Below are 17887 nucleotides of genomic sequence, written 5' to 3' on the forward strand. Positions count from 1 at the left end.
CTCTACCTTTTTTTTTAATTTTACGGCTGTACCCACACACTAGCACAGTCGGGCTTCTACCCTCTTCGGCAGCTGCCCAGAGCAGACTGACTGCTCTCTTTAAATACCCTGCACCTGGCTCTAATTTTCAATAATAGCCAGGTGCAGGTAATGATCAATCAATAACACAATTAAACAAAAACAATTAAACAATTAAACAAAACAATTAACAAACCAAAAATGTGCCTTCCGCACATGTTTTCCTAGAGGGAGGAATTAACCCCCTCCCTGCTGTCTCACACATCCCCCCCCATGTCTTTTCAAGACACTGGCCATACAACGGCCACCTCCCTCCACCCTTAAAAGACCACCCACCCTCAAGTCCACAAATGTCCATTTTAGCCCTCTTCCACGGGCGGGCTTGAGGGTGGGTTGACGGCTTGTCCAGGGCGACCATAGCGCAGACCGGTGACCGGGAGCCAGGACTGACAGGCAGAGGCGTGCGCCTGTGGACCTGCGCAGCGACCTCTGGAATTCCAGGTGGAGCGCAGCACGATGCAAGGGGAGTGGAGCAATCAGCCGGGGGAACGCTAGTGACCTCTGCCCCTTGCGTAGCGACGTCTGCCTCTTGCGCAGCGACGTCTGGGATTCCAGGGGGAGTGGAGTAAGGGACCAGGTAAGCGACTGTGCCTGGCAGTGCTGCGACCTGGGAGCAAGGTCCAGCGCAGGGAGGTCTGGGCATTCCGGCCAGGTGTCCACGATGACGGGACTGGGGACCTCCCTCGGCAACGCCGGACTCACTTGCATGGACGATGGTTCTGGGAGAGGCGGCTCCTCCCCTCTGGGCTCTGGTAACTGCAGCTCCACCCCCTCTGGCTCTCGGGACGGTAGCTCCACCCCCTGTGGCTCTCGGGACGGTAGCTCCACCCCCTCTGGCTCTCGGGACGGTAGCTCCATCCCCTCTGGCTCTCGGGACGGCAGCTCCACCCCCTCTGGCTCTCGGGACGGCAGCTCCCACTTTTGTAGCAGCCGCTCCAGTTCCGTTGGCTCCCGCTCTTGTATTATCAACGGGGCCACGCCCAGCTCCTGTCTCTGCCTCTCCATCTTCTTTATCTGCTCCACCTGAGCAGCGGTGTTTTTATTGAACATCTCAATTAATTCTTTAAAATCCATTTGGGTCTCCAGGGGCGCCCACACTCGCTGCCACCATATGTGAAAGAATCGAACCTCTTTGCGGTTCGTTGCCCCTTTAAAAACACTGACCCAACACACGGAAATGGATTTTTGTTTATTTTTACAAAATAAACAAAACAAACACCTAGCTCTCTTTGAGCACTAACTAAAACAAAACAGGAACCTAAACTAAACAGGACAGCTAAGCTGTTTACCTGTACAAAACAAAAGAAACAAAACAGCACACACAAAACAAAGGCTTTGGCCTGTGAGGATTACAAGGGTTTAGTGCAGAGCAGTGTGTCACAAGGCTAATGAGCCCTGGTGGGGTGCAGGAAGCTGCCACATTGCTGTACAGCTATTGCTCCTGACATGGTGTGCCCGCCCCTGTCAGCCTGCTGTTCGGAGTGTAAACACAGATGACAGGTGCTGCATTTCACACACACAGCGGAGAGCCCTCTGCAATGCACTTGGGGTTCCTGTACTGCCCTGTGTAATATTGCTGGTTCTATGCTTTTTTTTTTTACTTGGCTAGTGTGAAGTGTTTCTGAGGAGCAAAAACAGCTTACCTGTATTGTATATCTAACTGAGAATCTTTCAGGTGGGCAAACTTGTTAATGCCTGCTTGAGTTCAGAAACTTTATGAAGTTCACATTTCACTGTAAGAACTGCTCAAACATTTGATGAGCCACTTTAATAAAACTGACAGGAATTCGGATGGACAACTGATGGTACATACTGAGGCTGCAACTCCATTGAGGGGTTCAGCTGAACTTTGGACCTTTTTTTGTAAAAGCTTTTTTTTCTTTTAAGCAGATGACACACTGGAAGTCTTATTCGCGTGCAGTAGTGGGTGTGGAATCATGCTTTTGATGAGCAGTGAAGAAGCTACTCAATAGTTATGAGACTTGTTCAATTCTGGATAATGGAATATGTTGAATTGAGAAATGATGAATGTTGACATATGGTTGGGCGCCTGCACTGTAGTTCACTTCACTTGAATTGAGAAGATTGGTTGGTAGACCAGACCCAGTTGCATTGCAGTTTTAATGACTGAAATGGACCCTTGATTCCTCATTGAACAAACACTGTGACCAGCATTGGCACTTTAGAGATGGACTAATACTGTACTTCAGGCTGGACTTTTATCAAACTGATAAACCAGGAGAACATAGCTGATGCAAAGAGTATAATAGAGTGGTATAGAAATGATTTTAACGTGGCACACCAAGGGGAATTTCTATAATTCCATTACTGCTGTTGCAAATGCCAGTTCAGTCTTTCAATCCTTTGTAAAAAAAACAACAACAACATGCATCATACCTGAACACCTTCACATAGTGGGAAAAAATATACAGGGCAGCAGTGTGGAGTAGTGGTTAGGGCTCTGGACTCTTGACCGGAGGGTTGTGGGTTCAATCCCCAGTGGGGGACACTGCTGCTGTACCCTTGAGCAAGGTACTTTACCTAAATTGCTCCAGTAAAAAAAAAACCAACTGTATAAATGGGTAATTGTATGTAAAAATAATGTGATATCTTGTAACAATTGTAAGTCGCCCTGGATAAGGGCGTCTGCTAAGAAATAAATAATAATAATAATAATAATAATACACCGACTGTATAATAACAACAAAATCATAATATCAGTGTGGTATTCTTAAACAGCTAGTGAGTATTCCAGCACTTATTAGACAGACATATGGACGCATTCCTAATGGACTGGGGAATAATGTATTTACATTTCTGATGTGAGGCAGTTGGCTTGGCCATCTGGTAACATGTACTCCCATCTAGATGTTCAGACACTGAGCTGAACTCAAAGTACGGTGTCTTAGCTTTTAGCAGCGTTCCTTCTAGGTCACTTGAAGTCAATGTAAAACGAAATGTATGTGAATTCAGCTGCATGTAGAACCACTGATGTTGCCTAAGTCACACACTCCAAAGAGATCTCACTGCTTTATATACTAGAATTCAGTACCACAGTGCCACCTACTGTCCGAACTGCACTGTGTTGCCCTGTCTGAAATACTGACAAGCTCCATTTCCCGTCTGCCTTTGGAACTTCCAAATGCTGTGTCTCCTATAAGTCATGTGATTACACAGCTCTGAAAAAAAACTGCACACACCTAATTTGTATAAATTCAAGTCAATCCAGTTACAACCAGATGACCACAATGTTGAGAGAAGTATAGTGACTAGCGCTGCATTTCAGTGTCAGGTTTAATACATACAGAATGAATATGTATCAACTTTTGGTTCTTTAAGGGAAGCAGAAGCTTCACTAGAGGGCAGGTAAGTTGAAGTGAAAGCTGTGAAAGGTCACAGTGTTCTGATTAAGGATTAATTAACCTCAGGAACTACAAGCACTTATGTCTTCTTTAAAATACATGTTGTGAACTGGGCACTTCCCTGTAATTGTCTCCTGTCATTTTGTAAAATCTAAATGCATATTTGAGAAAGGAGATGCATTACGGGTCAGATTATTATTCCTGTTTCTCTAAAGGCTCCAACCTGAGGACAGCCTGATCTAACACTTTCTACTCTACCTTGGCTGGTTCTTGAGGACTCAGCCTGATCTAACACTTTCTACTCTACCTTGGCTGGTTCTTGAGGACTCAGCCTGATCTAACAATTTCTACTCTGCCTTGGCTGGTTCTTGAGGACAGCCTCATCTAACACTTTCTACTCTACCTTGGCTGGTTCTTGAGGACTCAGATGTATTTAGTCTCTCACTGTAAAGCCCAATCAAACTTCCTTTCTATTCCTCTACCTTGGCTGGTTTTGAAGCTGGTCTTTTGCCCTTTGCTGTCTCTTCCTCTGCCTCCTCCTCGTCATGATCTTCCTCAATATAGTGCCCCACCTCCCCATGCCTGTTGGTCCCTTTCTTGAGGATGGTATCCTGGAGCAGTCCGATTTTCTTATTCTTTATTAATATTTTATTCTTTAACTCCTGTGGACAAAGCAGAACTGTCAAATATCTATCTATCTATCTATCTATCTATCTATCTATCTATCTATCTATCTATCTACCTATCTATCTATCTATCTATCTATCTATCTATCTATCTATCTATCTATCTATCTATGTTTCTGCTGTTCTGTTGTTGTATCTAGTACTACAAACAATGAATACATTCTAAGGATCTGTTAGAAAAATAATAAATAACGCAGCTAAACAAATGTTATACACTTTGCTATGTTCTTACGATGGTAAACTTTTTATAAGGGAGATTACACATTACTGTACAGGGTAGCTATACATTACTGTACATGGAGGTGTTCTGATGTGTGGTAAATGCTTTGTAATATATCACACTGATGAAGAAAACACTGGGCTTCTCTGTTTGGTTTCTTGTAGGCTGATGCCTGTGTACAATACAATGGAACATAAAGGCAACAAACAAACTGGTTTAGCAGCTTTTTGGTCACTGGAAGCTGAATAAATCTCAGAGCAAGAAATGACGGAAGATGTTGTGCAACACTAAACAGATGAGAAAGGAGATGACTTCTAGCACAACATGCAGAGAAATGCAAATCGATTTCTGAGATCCCAGCCAGACTGTGGAGTGGCACAGATTGAACTCCTGTAATAGTATTCTTATGTTCCAGTTTTATGATGTTACATTCCACTAAATTATACTGCAGCCTGAAATCTGCATGTTGACTCAAACTGTTTATCCATGCCCCTCGCTCAACATGCTTGGCTCTGCTGAGCAGTATTACAATGTGGGTGGAGGGAATAAGCTCAGTAAATACAGGGGTTTACTACCAATTCAATTCCCTTTGTGCTCTTGAGTGGGTTAGTCCTGGGTCTCAGTTAAGCACATTTTGGCATATTAAAAAGTTGCAATTTGCACACACACACTGTGATTTCGCAGTCACTTCACACTGTGGTGCTTTAGCGAGACACATTCCTAATAAGCACCTTTGTTTTTTTTATGTCAAGTAAAATAATAGTTGTTATGTATTCAATCCCAAATACATCCCTGTTTCTATTTAATGGCCATACCTGCAATCATGTATTCATTAACTAGAAATGGGAGTTTTGGTGATCAAAAACAAAGTATTGCTGGTTGCATAATCTAAGGGGTATGTCATATCAGATCAGTTGGTTTGTAAATGGGACTATACAAATGTGAAAAAGATCTTATCATTGATATGTCCAGATGTTAAAAATAATGTGGCAGTAAATATGTAAATTTCTACTGGACACCACCTATAATGGGAACTTTACTGAGAGAATCATAGAATACAGCTTGGACACGTCTATAATGGAACATTATTGATAAAATCTGTGTACCAACAATAGAACTGTGTACCAGCTATAAAGACCAAAAAGTCATGTCACCCCAGTGGCAGCCATCTTAGGTCACAGTTCAATGAAGGGTGCCCTTAGATTTTGCCCATGGAGTTTCCACAACAGTGAACATTTGAAGTTGCCAATTTAAATGGTTTCTGAGGTACATTGCACTTATGTACAAGAACCTCATGTGAAAGTTTTACTTGTACAAAGAGATGTCAATCAATCACCCAGAAGCAGAGTTCTGCATCGGATTGGGTGCCCACAGGTGACCCGCAGAAGCAGGTCTGGTTAATAGTTAAATCAGAAGTGTGGGATTCTTTTGAATCATAGCGAATGAAAATAACAAACTTGTGACTGTGTTTTTGTGAACGACTGCCACAAAACTGGTACATCTCTGCAAAAGCACAGGTGTAGCTCCCTTTCAACTGGTGGCACAAAAGGTATAGACAGGTATTTTATAGTAAAGTAAGTAGTGATAGTTAATGTTACAATGTTAAAATATATCCAGACCACAAGAGAAAGCTACCATGTTGTACAGCCTATTGTACAAACTCAATCTGTGGAGAATGGTAGAGATATCTGTGTGTCAATGTGTGAGCGTGAGAGAGTCAGTGGACGCAGGCAGTAGGTAATGGACAAACACTTGCGGGTTCGTGTCGGGTTGCAGGTCTTATTAAAGTGGGTCGGGTTGGGTCGCGGGTAAGAAGACAGTGTTGCAGTGGGTTGCGGGTTTGGGTCGGGTCCTGTAGTAGCGGGTCTGGGTCGTAAAAATCGGACCCACGCAGGACTCTGCCCAGAAGCATAACTTGACAGGAGGTGCACATTTCATAAACTGTAATGCTTGATGGGCTCTGTGCCAGAGTGGAACTGCACACAGAAACAACTATGCAAGTTGGAACATGCAGAAGTATGTGCAGGAGATTTACTGTAGGAGTGTTTTTCGTGTCAGTGTACAAGGGTGTGGCCCTTGTACAGTGACAGTACTTACTTATCCATAGTATACTATGGGTATATATACAGTAGAACCCCAGAGTTACGAACACCAAACTTATGAACTGCAACCAGATAGGCGCTCCTATAAGTCACTCTTAAAAGAGACCGTGTGGTTAAATGGATGTTTTGTTGACTCTGCCTCTGGTCTGTGTCCGTTCTTTTCCTCTGGTTGGATGCATTTCCTGTCCTGCCTGCTGTCACCGGTCCCACCCCCTACGCAGCTGTGATCTGATGCAGAATATTTATAAATGCATCTCGAAAATTCCTGCTGTACTTTTCTCTCCACATAATTGTGTCCAGGTACGATGGTATCGTCTCTTCTGCTGTGCCCTGCATTGTTTTAAATTGTTTCTTAACACTGTTCCAGTAGTTCTTTACGTTGTCCAGCCGTAAACTGCAAAGTCAGTTTGATAAGTAACCGGGTATTTCATAATGCAAATAACGTCTTTCTCGCCACTGTGAAGCAGTGGCACAAACCTGGTACGGATACCTCCTCACCCCGCATAACAAAGGACAATTAAAATGATAAATAAATAGCACTGTCACCTGATACTGTCGCAGGTCTTGTGTATAGTTTATTATCCTTTTTACCTCATGTTGAATTTCCTTACTGTCTAAACAGAAAACGTGCCAACTTGGACTGGCTTTTTCAATGCTTGGTAATCATTTTGGATTTGTTAGTAGGTGGAAAAAACAAAACAAAACATTTGCTAAATCAGAAAGCAAACAGGGAATTGAGAACTGTTTCACACACATGGCAATACACAAACATATTACATAATATAATGGAGGTATTGATACTGGAGATGTGTTCCTAGAGAAAGAGGTCAGAGGAAGCATGCAACCATACAACACAGACACATGATGCGTGAAAAAGCTGCTTAATTCTCTTTCAGTGTGAGAACATTTACAAATTAACACACATGACTGTGCCTGAATTTGTCTCAAATTTTGTGACAATTTGTTATCAAATAGTATCATGAAGAAAACATTCCGTAATAAAGTAGTTCATAAAATTGTCAATGCTGCTTCTTCGAATTTCCAACTCACCGCATCCCATATTTCATCTTCATGCATACAACAATCATGCGATGCTGTGACCTTTCAACTCTGCTGGCCTCACCTACTTCAGTAGGACCAGCATAGCTGAAAGGTCACCCCATCCTGTGTACGCGTTGGAATCAGGAAGTACTCAAAAGGAGCCTGCAGCTTGGATTCTACAACCTCAGGTAAGGCCTAGTGGATTTCAGATAGTGATTAAAACTCAGTAATGGAGCAACAGAACTCATTCAGAATGACTATAAGCATCATACTTTCAAGTAGAGCAGACAAACATTTCAGCTAATGTCTTAATGAGTGTTGAAAATGTACCAGAGCTGAACAGTCACTTGGTAGGTTTCCAGAATGCCCTCCAGAAGTCTCTTTGCATCCCCATTCAGATGTAGTATAAACAATCACACACATAAGATACAAGTTGTTTAAATAGAATAGATGTTAAAAGGTATGATTTTAATTAAATTCGCTTAATCAGAACATCATTTCTCTACTGCAGTTCTAGTCTTACATTTGGGATAACTTTATCACAAAGGTCACCTCAGAAACAGAGCTGATTGAAAACAATTCCACAAATCCACAAATCTAAAAGTACAATTAACAGTTTCCCCTTTTTATTAGGAATCAAGTCTGAAGCAAAACAGATGAAGGCAAAGTAGCAAATGCAAATAGTTTGCACCCTCTTTACTCAGTTTATATATTTTTTCCCCCTTAAAATCTATGCTCTAAAATCAACAACACACAGTACCGCCAGTCGCTGCTCCGTACCTCTGCCACTTTTAAGACGACTCTGTATATTCAACGATGTTCAGCAATTCATTCATTGTAAGACTTGGATTTGAAACTCATATTGGAAATCAATAGTTTAATCTCTGCTTTGGTGATTGAGTTCCAGGTCAATGATAAGGAGTTCACAGTGCTAATGAAATCCTTTCAGATGCTTGTTTTTCTGGGTTCAAGATGAATACAACATGATGCAAGCTCGGCGGTAAGGCACAGTAAAAATCAGATCCTTGGTAATGTTTTCACATTGTTGGTTCTGATGGAGCTTTCTTTGACGTTCTTGATGAGGAGCTTGTGTCTCCTCCATCACCCCACTGCTGACACTAATGTCACGCATGCTGACAGCCCACTACCCCACAGATGCAGACATTCTCCTAACCCACGGTAATACAGTGACAAACAACAATGAAACAAAACAACCTTCTCGCTCAATAACAGAACATGACAACAATGAAAGGGCGTTGAAACAACAATTAATAATGATCAAAATATTTACAGAAAAAACAATTTCCCCAAAATAGTTCCCCATCCCAGTGTCCTTTGCGCAACTAATTTGCATACCATGCCAGTTCTGAGACATCACCTCACAAGGCCTCCAGCAGGCGGCCGTGCTCATTACAATATGTACTCTTATATTATTATTAAGTAGACGCTTTTACCCAAAGCAGCTTACAGAGACTAGGGGGTGAACTAAGAGTCACTTCCAATAGGACCTTGTTTTTATATCTCATCCAAAGGAAGGAGCACAAGGAGGTTAAGTGAGTTACTCCGGGTCAGCAAGCAAGTCAGTGGCTGAGCTGAGATTTGAACCGGGAACCTCTTGGTAACAAGCCCCTTGCTTTAACCGCTGGACTACCAAGACTCCTATACTGAGGTAGAATTGCGTTTGTGATAAAATAACAATTTCAATATTAATATCAACTGTTATGTTTTAAGTTAAGGAAGGTGGGTCGATAGGAGAGAAAGGCTTTTCAAATGCATCAGGGAAAAAAAGATAATGAAACTCCAGGTACATCAGGGTAATGGGCTATTAAAGCTATTAAAAGGCGGCTAAATTACTTTTAAAACCCTAGTTTGCCTCAAATAAAAACTGGGAGATACAGTATGAATAGGTCCTTTATTTCTTTTGTGGTTTCCATTAAGGGCCATTTGACCCAGGGGTGCCAATGAAATAACTTTAATCGAACACTAAGGCAATGCATCATGTCAATACCCTCTCCTCTCTGGGAATATATGAATTGTTAAAGCACTGAATAGTGGTAGGGGTAATAGTCATTCTACTACTACTAATAAGACGCTAGCAATAACATCAGTATAATGTTAGGGCAGGGAAGGGCTTACCTCAGGGGAAGGCAGCTCCTTGGCAAAGGTGTCATTGATTGTCATGTCAAGCAGTTTCTCCCCCAGGATTGTTTTCAGGTATTCAGCCATCATCTCCTGCTGCAGGGGCGTGCAGTGGTTCTCCAGGGAAAGGATAACTGGGTAAGGGGATACCTGTGAAGTCCAAGTGCAGCACACAAGCAAAGTCCATACAGGACAGGGATTAGGGATGGTGAGGGTAGAGGAAAGGTCTCCCCTGAATTATAGTGAGACACAGGGTTGGTCATATTAAAAAGCACCAAAAAGTCACCCAGATGTCTGAAACGGGATGACTAAAACAAAAAAATGTTATATGAGGGAATCCCTGTAGCGTAGGTAAGAGCAATATCTGATGGTGCTTCCCATGCTGTTTAGAGGAAGCTGAATGACTGAATTCCCTCAGAACCTTTCAGAAAGCTTTTCACAAGTTATTTTTCTTTCTTTTTTCCAGTTTATATTCATGTTCCTGACACTTTGACCAGCATCCTCTATCAAAAATCCTTAGAACACAAGCAGTACCGCTGTGCATTTTTTTGGTGCACAATGTATGAGATGTTTGACTCTCCTCCATGGAGTAGCTGAGCTGTGTATTCACTGCATGGCATCTGGACAGGGTTCCAGGCTGCCTCTTTCATTGTGTTGCTAATTACTATTTGGACTGATACTGCAAAACAAATCGTTTCCAGCTGCTTGCATTTTTGCATACTTAGATTGTGACGTGGCGTCAACACTTTGCATGTGGTGATTTAAAAATAATAAATACCTCGACAATAACATGCCCAACCCAGTGGAGTAAACAAGTCTTAATAAAACATCACCCTCTTGGAATGAGCACTACCGCAGATCTGACTGGTGATTACAGAGGGTGGATAGCAGGCACAAACTAATGTTTCATAAGAGCAATCACACTACGGCTCATTCTGGAGAACAGACTTTGCAGAAGCACGCCCGCTAATCATCACTGACGTATCCCACCCAAACAATTGAAATGCATGGCAGCCTCATCATGGTAGCCTACACCCTGTTGACAGAGTTACTGACAGTGCCAGTTACTCCCTACTCCACCCATACAAAGTCTTCCATGCACTGACCTCAAAAGCATGCTGCTCGATTGTGGCAATGACTTCCTTGAAGAGGATCTTGCTGGTTAAAGTGTAGCCATGATAAACGACAGGCTCCTGATCTGGCCCGTCCCAGCAGTCGATTTCCAAGCAGCGGCAGCCTCTCCTCAGGGCACTTGGCAGAGTGACAAAACATTAAGACGTGAGGGTCAAGAAGCTGTCAAAGAGCAGTATTCATCAGCGAGGTACGCTACAGTCTCAGATAATCGAAGAGCAGGATTCATCAACGAGGTACGTTACAGTCTCAGATAATCGAAGAGCAGGATTCGTCAGCGAGGTACGCTACAGTCTTAGATAATCAAAGAGCAGGATTCATCAGCGAGATACGCTACAGTCTCAGATAATCAAAGAGCAGGATTCATCAGCGAGGTACGCTACAGTCTCAGATAATCAAAGAGCAGTATTCATCAGCAAGGTACACTACAGTCTTAGATAATCACAGAGCAGGATTCATCAGCGAGGTACGCTACAGTCTCAGATAATCACAGGCATGGCTGGCAGCTGAGCAAGAGAAAATATTTCTATTGTGTTCTAAGTGTTTGGCTGAGGTACCCTCAGGGGCAGAAGATTCCAAGCCCCCTGCTTTCAAAGCAGTCATTAATGAAGTAACCATTGCCTTTTCACACTTACACTCACAGCTGGGGTTGTTTGTAGCAATAAAGCTCCATGCAATCTCATCACATTAAACATCTTTGCCCCCGATCAACAACTTCTTCATCTCCGCGGGTAGCAATTGTATCAAAGCTTATGTTAGCCAGCCTTCTCAATTTCTTTTTTTCTATTAGTTTATATTATCTTAATACATTCATTTGAACAAACTTAACTGTTTCCAGAGACATCCCTTAGCTTTTCACCGACCTCTTCAGTGCTTTTCTTTCTTGAAGGCAGTTTAGTTGCGAGCCTATTCAAAGACTTTGACAAGCTCAAATATATACTTACTCCAACAGCTACAATATTAGGATTTATGTAAGTGAATGTATTGATTTCATTTTGAATATTACATTATTCCTTTCACTATTGAGCATAGGCCAAATATATGGGGAATATATATGATGAGGCCACTGTAGTGAAAAAAACGTTATTGTTTTCTTCTGGAACATTTTCAAATCCTTAAGTATGTGTGAAACGCAGCTGTTTATACAGTGAGTGACGAGAGTATGGAATGGGTTACCTCGCCATGTCGTTGATGCTGAATCATTAGATCCTTTAAGGCAAAGTTCTGAGATCAGTCAGCTTCTAGGGACTGAACAAGCACTGCATGGCTGAATGGGCTACTCTGCCACTGCTAGCCAAGAAGTCCAGATCATTCTCCTTTCAAAATCTTTGTTTCTACCCATTTTACAACCACCTAAACAACATCTTACTGATCAAGGCCTTATGCACTCCACATCCAATCATATGGCAAGTCACATGGGTCAGCTCATTTGCATAGCATTGCCTCATGATGTGCCACGTGTTCTATAACCATGGAATTAGGTAAGGGACGTGCAAAGGATGTGCACTTTTTTACACAAGGAACTTAAAGTTCTTAAAGCTAAAGTCATTCAAGGATAGCACTAATCTATTATGCATTTCTACACATTTCGTATAAGGAAGGTATATTTATTCTCTTTTCAACTTGAAAGAAGTCTTCTACAAGATATTAATATTGTTGCTGTTTTCTTTTTTACACAACCTCAAAGTCTGGATGACAGAAGGAAAGTGGGAATTTAGTTTAAAGTATTTGGTCGGCAAGCTGCTACATTTTAAGGGCCATATTCAATGAACCACTGTTGGTTTGTCTGTCTGCCTTTAATTCCTGGTTCATTGATAATATGGTGGCGTATGGGGAGAAATGATGAGCGTGGTACAGAATCCAAACACGCAAATTACTAAGCAGCTCAAGGAGCACTCATTTACAAAGTAAACCGCATTCACCAGGGACAAAAAGAGCCTCTTATTGACTTGCAGAGTGTCATATCCACAGAGACCCAGTGTAGTGAAACTCATTTTTTGCTGCAATCAGCCCTTTTGGATTCATTTTTTTTTAACTTCGGAGTTGTTTCATGTGCCATTTGTTTAATTTGTGTAATACCTACTGTTTATTTGAGTATGTGATAATAATAATAATAATAATAATAATAATAATAATAATAATAATAATATGCCTATTTAAATCATGCTTTAACCCATGGACCTGCCCAGGAGGACTGAAGAGCATCTAATGACTTCTGTTTCTGTTTCCAGTGTCTAGCCAAGCACCTGTTTTCAACTGGCAAACCGAAGCAGTCGATGTTGCACCAGTAGGGGTCACTGTGGCAACCCTAGCTGATATATACATCTGAGATTACAATGGACAATGCCATGCTCACTGTGGCTACCAAAATTGGCAACTCAGCAAGACTGGGATTCGAACAAGTATGTTCCTGACTGCATGACTCCCCCTGTACTACTGTATAAGCTGCAGTCTGGTTCAGCCACTAGGGACCCTGGTCTCTACAGCAGGAACACACAAGCTGTGTTTTGATCAGAGGAGATGAAATTTGAAACTGCAGGTTTTGGAACGCAGGCTTCAACTTTCAAACTGACGCTTTTTTCAGCTGATTCTATCTGGCATTTGTTATTGAGTTGTTAGTTTCCATGAAAGAGAAAGTGAGCTGAAGAAGCACATGGAAAGTTTGCAAAGCTTGGGAGGTGAACCGTGTAAAAATGATTTTTTCAGCCAATAAAACAAAGAGCATTTTCCCATGAATGTGCGTGCTCCTCTTCAGGAATGTTTCTTTGTATGGAAAGCTCTTGATTGGCAATCTCCCTATGTGCCAGTGTTTAGAAGCTCAGTTGAACCAGTGGAAACAAGCAGACCCCCCCCCCCCCCCCCCGGATTTCCATCCTAAAATAATATAATACTCAGAACACCTGGTAACAAATACAGGTCAGGAACGTACACCTGTATTTTCCACCTGGGAATTCAGCATTTCTATTTAACACAGGGTTGCAATAGTTGTGCACTTATTACAGTAAATAAAAACAACATAACTCAGAAGAAATAAACATGCTACAAATCAAAAAGATTGCTTCGTATCAAGCAACAGATTTCTCTAGCTGTTATGCTTCCACAGCCATGCTACCCATGCTATATCACAGTAGGCTGACAACAGCTTTTGATCAGGTGGATCAATGATCTAACTGACTGGCCACATTCTCACATGGTGCCCAAGCAGGGAATTAACCTCTTCCTTGCAAAACACATAACCCTTATAACACTGTCACAGAGGTTACTTGTTTTTTGTTTGTAACCATGATGAGTGAAATCTACATGACAAGACAACTGCGAAAGCTGAAAAGCCTGACATTGATCTGAGGACCTGTAGCTGCGAATGAAAAAACCCATCACTAAACACCACCACCACCAGCACCACCACCTCAATATGAATACCTGCAGAGGTTCACAGACTAGAAAACCGTACCAGTCCAGCTCTTTAGGGGGATGCCCAGAGGGAGCACCAAGCCCCTTGGAATGTGGTCACTATCCTGGCAAACAAAAAGCTTTCAGCACACTGAGGTGTTACTCTGAACTCTCCTCCAAACAATCACATACATTTCTTGTGATGCAGCTTTTTGCGTTTGGCAAGTACCAGTAGTAGAGCTTGTTTTGGTTTTGGTTTATTCCATTACTAATAAAGATTAGCAAAAGTCAATATTTGCAATAATGCAGTTTAGCTGGGAGCTGCTCTGTTACAGAATAAAGCAGTTTGCAATGTGTCGGTGGCATCAAAAGTTGCTCTGCCAGGTCAATCACATGCGCTGTGGCAACCCCCAGATCTGCCGGAAGAGCCATGGGCACCCTGGGAGATTCCAAAACTAACCTGTTGCTTCTTGCTGTTTCATGTCTAAGGAGCAGCAGAAAGTAACCCCACCTTCACAGTGCATCCCGTGACACACAGTAGATAGTTAAATGATCTTGAGGTTCCAAGTTAGGCCCACTGGCCTACTGACTTAGACTAGCAGATTAAGATGGCCCTGTGGTATACAGTGCTGGGATTTCATATTCTGCTCAATCTGTTCTTGTAATATCCCATAGCCTATTTACCACATTACCAACTAACAGCTTGCAATAGAAAGTGCAGACACATACCTTACATATGCATGCAGATGGCTTTTTCCTACCAGCTGGTCTCCTGTCAGGTATGTATTGTGTGAGGATGATATAAAGTAATGGCACAGAGCCCAGTCCATGTCATGATACACTTTTTTATGGTCTTTGTTGTTCACTGAGCAGTCCTCGGACTCCATGTATCTGAGAAATCCTCCGAATGTCATTGATTTCTTAGATTTGACTGTGTATACCAAAATACAAAAGCTATTAAATCAGAGAAAAAAAAAAGCATTGGCTATGAACTTACAAACACATCTTACACATCTTACTAAAGCCCATTTAAATGTTTACCAATGAAAATTTGCACGATAATTTTGCAGTTGTCCCATGGTTATGCTATGCATTTACAATAGTTTTTTTTAATGCTTTACCTGCTATACCTCACTTTTCTTTACAGTGTTAGCTATGCTTTACCATGCTTTCACTGCTTTATTACATTTTGGTATACTTTTAATGTGGTACACTTGTATAAGGGGGCTCCCACAGCTGTGTGCAAGTCTCTGGATTTATACATTCAGAGATGTTCTGCCTGGTTCTTCTTCGTAAGCTCTCTTAATGGATATGTTTTAATTACTTGATAACGAGCTGCCTCAGATTCTCAATCTTCTCAGTTAGAGGCTTATTAGAAGTGCAGCCCTGTTCTAAGCCCCTTCGGTAGAGCAGGCTGAAGCCGCTCATTCTGTTTAGACAGTTGTAGTCCTTGTTCTTTTTATGTTTCTCTTATGCCGATGTCTAAGTAAACATGAAAGCTAGTTTGTGCGATTGCCAGAACCAAACTCCTTGGTCTGTAACATTACCTGTGGGTTTTGATTAGTTAAATATGCAGCACCCTCCAAGTCATTGAAATTATGGTCAGTTGTTAATAAAAACAACTGGTGCTAGATCTGCTGAAGGAAAGATGTTCGATATATAAATAATGCTCAGTTTCTGTGACACAGTAGCAGGCTCTGAGACCTTCACTACTGCAGGAGTATCCACACATAAACCGCACTAAAGGGTTGGACCTATACCTTGAATATTTAGCTTGCTGTTTCATTGTTGCTGTACAGAATGGCACAGTGGGTAGCACCCTAGGCTTTTACTGTGTAGAACAGGGCTCACGCCTGGGTCGGTAATGGGCTATTTTCATGTTTTACTTTTTGCTAAAAACAGTAAGTTGAATTTTATTCTGTTTTGAACAAAGGGGAGTTTAATATTAGGGTTTTTTTGTTGGTTAGGTTAGGGTTTTATTGATTAACACAATGCACAGTAGTACTGTTTGATTGTTGCTTTTGTCATACATAATTATTGACGAGGAACACCAGTTATGGTTAAACAAACAGAAGTTGGTTTAACTGAATAAAATAGACTGATCCAGTAGCAATGGACCAACCAGCTTTTCGAAAATGGAAAAAATAAAACCAGGAAAATACAATCCGTTACAGTACCATAGGTAATACGTTAGTGATTGTTCTTTGTTCTAACAATAAATAAAACCTTTGTCCTAAAAAATGAAAAAAACAAAAGTGCATCGTTATCATTTTTTAATTTTGTCAGGTATTCAATTACAGTATGATTCCTGAACATTTGACAAGTCTTAAGCCTCAATAAATATTATGTTGTTTCATAGCTGACGTAAAGTCAATAAATAAATCTTCAGAAGCAATTTGTGCAGAAACAAGGTTTTACTGCGTAGTGGAGCTGGTCAGATGACAAACTGACATTATACAAACCCCACAGTCAACTTGGTATTTGCAGTCTACAGTACAGAAAGCAATGCAAATAAGATTTGAAATCTCTAAAATACATCTAACAGAGTGAAAATGAAACACAGGGAAAGAAGGGGATGATTAGTCTATATAAAGATAATCGTACAGATTTGGCAATTGCACATAGCTTAAATCAGGGGTGTCCAATCTCGGTCCTGGAGGGGCATTCCACTCCAGGTTTAACAGCTACAATGAGATGATCAACTGCTTAGGGTCTGGATGGAGGTTTAATTGGTTCAATTAAACACTTTTGGAACAGGGTAGTAACAAAGACCAGGACTGGAAGGGTCAACTTTGACCACCCCTGGCTTAAATAATATACATCGATATGCATTCACTTTCTATGTGATTTCTGTGGAAGTCTTCAAGGGTGCCGTAGTACTGATGGAATGGTTTTTTTTTTTCCACCCTAAACTTGTTCCATTTCATACCCTACAAAATTCAAAAGCTGTACCGCATCGTGACACATCCTATGGTAATGGAGTGATCTGATTGGTTGTAATGGTTGTGATGGCATGTGATCAGTAATAATCGATGTGTACGGTAAGTACAAAAAATGCATCTCTGTAAAGCTGAGAGAAAACAAAGTCACTTTGCCAGGAACAGCGGCTTGAAACCTGGTTCTAGGAGATCCATAAGGCAACTTTCTGTATCAAACCCCCAGTCTCCCCTGGTGTGCCATGCAGTGGCCTGAAACCTAGTCTCCTGAAACCAAGTTCCAAGCCACAAAGGGGTTTCGTGTTCCCTCATCCTAAGAGTTCACACAGACACACTCAACCCACCTGTTTTATTAATCTCGTAGTTTTCAATGATCTGTTCCACAGCCTTCATGTCTGCCTGACTGTTCATTTGCTCCTTCTGGATGAAGTCGAGGAGGCCCTGGGCTGAAAGGTTTTTACCTCGAGGGGCGTAGCAGCTGAAGATGAGCTGGATATCGTCTCTCCGAGACGGGGCTTTGCTTTTGCCTTTGGCTGTCATCCTTAATTACCTACATTCACTCTGATCTAATACCGCTAAACAGAAGATAATAGGTTATATATTAGCTTCTGGACTGTGATGAGACTGCCCTGTTTGGAAAAGGTTTGCAGCAGGTGCTGAGGCAAACAGAGCTATGCAGAAAGAGAAGGGTTGTTATGGAAACCCTCCAGCTTGTTAACTGTAATTGCTGCAGGATCTCTCAGAAGACACCAAAAATACACTGGAAGGTCGCAGAACTGTTTGGGTAGCTTGGGCATTAATA

The 17887-nt window shown here is 41.7% G+C and overlaps 1 protein-coding gene across 1 annotated transcript in view; it reads right to left on the reverse strand.

Annotated features, from left to right (window-relative positions):
• LOC117414633 (1-phosphatidylinositol 4,5-bisphosphate phosphodiesterase zeta-1-like) overlaps positions 1–17573 on the reverse strand; it is a 35548-nt gene extending 17975 nt beyond the window's left edge. The window contains exons 1-4 of the mRNA XM_034024388.3: positions 17430–17573; positions 14879–15080; positions 10735–10879; positions 9626–9778 (exon numbers count right to left, since the gene is read on the reverse strand). Of these exons, the coding sequence (XP_033880279.3) occupies positions 9626–9778; positions 10735–10879; positions 14879–15080; positions 17430–17496 (567 nt within the window). The 5' untranslated portion in view covers positions 17497–17573. The remainder of the gene's footprint in view (positions 1–9625; positions 9779–10734; positions 10880–14878; positions 15081–17429) is intronic.
• Between the last annotated feature and the right edge of the window lie 314 nt (positions 17574–17887).

The sequence above is a fragment of the Acipenser ruthenus genome, chromosome 7 (assembly GCF_902713425.1).
Source record: "Acipenser ruthenus chromosome 7, fAciRut3.2 maternal haplotype, whole genome shotgun sequence".
Taxonomy (NCBI): domain Eukaryota; kingdom Metazoa; phylum Chordata; class Actinopteri; order Acipenseriformes; family Acipenseridae; genus Acipenser; species Acipenser ruthenus.